The sequence below is a fragment of the Pterocles gutturalis genome, unplaced genomic scaffold (assembly GCF_000699245.1).
Source record: "Pterocles gutturalis isolate BGI_N339 unplaced genomic scaffold, ASM69924v1 scaffold42224, whole genome shotgun sequence".
In the NCBI taxonomy this organism is placed as follows: Eukaryota; Metazoa; Chordata; class Aves; order Pterocliformes; family Pteroclidae; genus Pterocles; species Pterocles gutturalis.
Window position 1 is genome coordinate 2,485 of NW_010132210.1, and position 4,761 is coordinate 7,245.

Here is a 4,761-nt window from a genome sequence, read left to right on the forward strand (position 1 = left end):
CCACATAATTTCCAATTGTTCTTTCCCACCTCAGTCCAAGAAGTTTTAAAATTGGCAAAGCTCCTGCCCCGGCAGCATGGAGACACGGGCTTTCCGAGGTGCCTTTGTACAGATCTACCTAAAGCATTCGGCTGCAAACTGTTAAGTGGAGATGTGCACTGAAAACAAAACATCCTGCACAGGTTACACTGGGATTCTTTTCATTCTGGTTACAAAAACAAGAGATAACGAAGCAATTCTTTTAATCAAAAGAAATGACCATCATCTTAAAACATCAGGTTTGACTACAGGAAAACGATGTGGCTTTTTTTCCATGTCCCCCCTCCCCCAAGATCCGCATGAGAACTGAGGCTGCAGACTGAATCCAGAGGAACCCCAACCCAAAAGAAGAGAGAAGAACAACTCCATGTACATCTGCATCCTGCTGTCTGCAACGGGTGTCGCCCCGGGATAGCACCACCACGAAAGGTTTTATGCAGCCTAGTGAAACTTGACAAATTCCTCCAGAGTTCTGGGGATCTGGTTTTGGTAGCTGATGTTATAGATCCGTACTGCTCGGGCAGCCAGGCACTTGAGACTCAGCTTCATTTGAGTTTTAAGGAGTATTTCAGACACCCCTGTGGTACTTTTATCCAGAGGGGTTTTCTTCTGCTTGTTCGTCATGTCTGTGTGAGCACCAGCCTCCACCAGGCTAATGATGATGGAATGCAACGTCAAGAAGTCACTGATGGGCCGGTGGTACTGGACTATGATGTGGAGCGGACTGTTCCCTTCGTTGTCCACGGCGTTGACGTCAGCACCACAATCCAGCAAGAGTTTGGTGACAAGCGCGTTGGGAAAGCTGCAGACGTCATTGGTGTGGAAGTCATCGACCGGCGTACTGGAATTGACGGCGTGATGCAGCAAACTGGAGCCGTCGCGAGTTCTGGGGTCGAGGTGGATCAGGTTGTAAATCTGTTTGTTGATTCGCGACTGGTCCTCTTCGCTGCACTGGGTCTTGGTAGAGATGCAGACTAAATAGAGAAAGGTAAAAATATTGCATTCGTGGTTGTCCAGGGCTGTGTGGATGTCAGAGTCTTGGGTGGTTTTGATCCGGGACATGCCTTGTTCTATTTCCAAGACGCTGCACCTCAGAACGCTCTCGATGTCCTTGGCCTTAACGGGCTCGTTCAAGTGTATCATCTGAGAAAAGACTTGAGCAAACCTCAGGAGGTCCTTATGAGTGTTCCTGTTGCCTTTCTGCCTTAGATGCAACGCGTGGAGCCACAGCTTAATACACTGCTCAAACTCCATGTTATCCGCATAAACAGCCCCGCGGTAAATGATGGGGTGAGAAACATCGATATTGTCCGAGCCCAGAATCCTTTCTCGCACAATGAGGCCTTCCATGTGCAGGGCATCTCTGTCCTGCCTGATCGACTCTAATTCCTGAGGAGTCCTGCACTCAGTCCTGTTGCCATAAGCTTCAATTTGGGGAAGAACTTCTTTTTCAATGATATTCTCGCTGTCTCGGTACCTCTCCAGCATCGCTAAATATAAATAGTGGTAAGTCTTCATGATATCATAATTTTCTCTGTCATTTGCAAACGAGGCACCCAGAAGTTCCAGAGCTTCAATGCGGCTTCTCCTGTCGCAGTCGGCGTGAGCAAGGAGCAGCTCCACAACGTCGGCTTTGCAGCTCTCGGCGGCGACTTTCAGCGGCGTCATCCCGTGGCCGTTGACCATCATCGCCGCCTTCCACTTGACCAGCTCCCTCACTATTTCCAGGTGGCCAGCTTCGGCCGCAAAGTGCAACGCCGTGGCACCGCAGTGGGCTTTGGCGTTGGGATCGGCATGCTGCTCCAGGAGGTACCTCACCACGTCCGTGTGGCCTTTGTAAGCCGCGATCATAAGGCAAGTGTTGTCGTACTTGTTGGCGATGCTGATGTTGGCGTTGTTTTCCACCAGGTATTTCACAATGTCCAGCCTGCCGTCGAAACACGCGGCCCTCAGGGGAGTCGAGTTGGTCACCGTTGTGTGATTCACGTTGGCGCCGTGACTCACCAGCAATTTGACGACTTCAAAGTGGCCGGCTCCTGCCGCGCACCAGAGAGCTGTGGCTCCGTCAATGACAAACCTTCAAACGTAAAGACAGGAACAAGCAGTTAAACTGACGCTCTCCCAAAAGCCCCTTTTTACAGACAGGCATGCACAGACCCAGCCATTAGAAGATATCTTACAGCCATCCTATTTTTGCACTTGAAGGAACTTACCAGGATAGCCAAGGAAAAAGAATGAGAGACTCGCCAGGCACACAGACCTCCCGAAGGAAGAAGCGCTGGAAGCTGAAACTTCAAAGCAGCCGGGGGATTTAGCCGCGCTTTGCGCTTGTACTTCCCGGGCTGCTTTGAAGATCCTCCCTGCAAGCTCCAGCCCCAGCCTCCGGAGGTCTGGGGAAGAATAGTCACAAGAATTACTGCTTCCTGGATCCCTCCTGCCAGCAACTGACACTTGAAAGAAAAGCGAGAAAACTTAAAATTGACATATTGACACAAAAATCCAAACTCAGACACGAGTAACAGTGTAGCTGTACGACACTCCAGCCCCGGCAGCAACGCTGGCTGAAGAACTTCACGTCACCTCACTTATTCTCTCTCCCTGAGCTGCAAAATTGCCCCCGCTTCCGCTGCGCCGATAGTTCTTGCTCAAGAGACTGCACCAAAAACCAGAGCAGCAGTCTGGTTACACAAACGGAACTCCAGGAATAAAAAAAAAAGTTTAAAAAGCAGAAGTTCTTCGGAGCCGGGCTGTTTGGGAGATCTGTTTCCCGTCACGGCCTCACAGACAGCGTGCTGGCATGCGCCGACGAGGGGACAGGTCACTTTAGCAAAGCATCACAGCTCCTCGAGCTGTTCTCATTCCCCGATCCAGCAAGCTGGGTGACTACAGAGATAAAGGCTGACGTCCTTTCCATCCCCCTGACTTCTGAAGTGGCACTTAAACGCAGAAGCAGGCACGGGCGGCATTCCCACCGCAGTTAACACACACCAACATCCCAGAGGGACAAACACCTTATTGCCATGGGTCCAAAGAGTCACACTGCCCAAAGTTAAAATATTGTAAGACATTGCTTTAATTTAATTAACAGTGATCTTTATCATTTTATGAAGCTCTCACTTAGCTCAAAAGGAACAGTTGGGCAGCTGTTTGTAAATCCAACACCTCCAGACAACATTTCAGGGGCCGTTTAAGAGCTCTGACATGCAGAGATGCCTACAGACCAGACACAGCTACCTCTAATCACAGCAGGAAGATCTTTATCTTATAAATAAACACATTTTTAGATTAAAATAGGAAGCTGGGACCCAGGATTTGTTAATGAGCACGAGGTGATTTTCTGGGGCTCTACAGGTACATTTTTACAAGTCAAAAGCCCGGCGCCCGAACAAGCGGAGCTGCTGTGCCACCTTATCTCAGAAGAACGACAACACCGCGGGGATCACATGCCTCCTCTCCTCTCACCACTGTGCCCATTGTGTCTCAGACAACACCTCCTTTAATCTGCACCAGGCAGAGGCTCTGGCAAGCACATCACCATCCCAGCACAGCCCGAGAAAAACCCAGCAGCAGCGAGGGGCTGACAGCCCTTCCCATCGCCTTGCTGCAGCAGAATTCGGGGCAGACCTCACCCTAGGTGTTCTCAATGAGTTTTTGCTTGTGAAAAGAAGGCTGGAAGGAAACAGGAAGAAAGAAAAAAAAAACAAACCCCAAACCAAACCACACAGGGAAGTTGGTTCCTCCCCCTTCCCTCAGCATGTCAGAACCAAGCCGGTCTCTCCCTGGGCCGGGCGGAGCTGCAATAACTCCAGCTCATCGAGCAGGAGCCAGATGAAAGATACCAGCCGGGGTCCCTCACGGTCCTTCTCGCTCGGTATCTGCCGTGAGCTCTCCTCTGTGCGAGCTCCCCGCAAACCTGCAGCTCTTCAAAAGACCAATCTACCTTCACGATTAATCAGCCTTATATTTAAGCCTGACATACGGGCAAGAATTTGATAAGCACAGCGGGAGATTTTAAAAACGCTGTTCCTCCTTCCTCCTGCTGCAGCAGCACACCGCCTGGGACCGTGCTCCTGGAAATCACAGCCAGGTTCTCCCCGAACAGCACCATCAGCGCCAGTTGGGTCCCAGCTGAGGACATGGCACCCCCCTGCCCCCTTTCTTCCCTTCCCGTCCTAAACTATCACATTTCACTCCCAGCCATCCCATACGTTGTTCCCCATGGTGATGAAGGGATAGCCCTTGGGATGAAGAATAGAATCACAGACTGGTTTGGATTGGAAGGGACCTTAAAGCCCACCCAGTGCCACCCCCTGCCATGGGCAGGGCCACCTCCCACTAGCCCAGGTTGCCCAAAGCCTCATCCAGCCTGGCCCTGAACCCCTCCAGGGATGGGGCATCCACAGCTGCTCTGGGCACCCTGGGCCACTGCCTCACCCCCTTGGGTTGCTTGGGCTGGACACTGAAAAACCTTCGTTTGAGCACACGAAGGCCTGGCTCCTGGGGCGCAGGGACCACCCCCCGCTGACCCCAGCCTGCTGTCACCTGATGTCCCAGAAAAGGACCTTTTGGCACCGCCAAGAGAAAAGACGAAGCGACCCGCTCGCCGAGGGGGGCTGGCTGCGGGGGATGTTGTTCTGTTGGCAGCTCCAGGTGGGGGATCTGGGCCGGCCGAAGGCTCACACAGCCCCAGGCGAGGGTCCCACCCAGCAGAGGCGTTTCCAG

The 4,761-nt window shown here is 52.0% G+C and overlaps 1 protein-coding gene across 1 annotated transcript; it reads right to left on the minus strand.

The window, feature by feature from the left end:
* Positions 1-480: 480 nt before the first annotated feature.
* Positions 481-2,116, minus strand: FEM1B (fem-1 homolog b (C. elegans); the record flags this gene model as incomplete). The annotated part of the gene is made up of 1 exon (XM_010080831.1): positions 481-2,116. A coding segment is annotated over one exon (1,636 nt), but the record flags the coding sequence as incomplete, so codon positions are not given.
* Between the last annotated feature and the right edge of the window lie 2,645 nt (positions 2,117-4,761).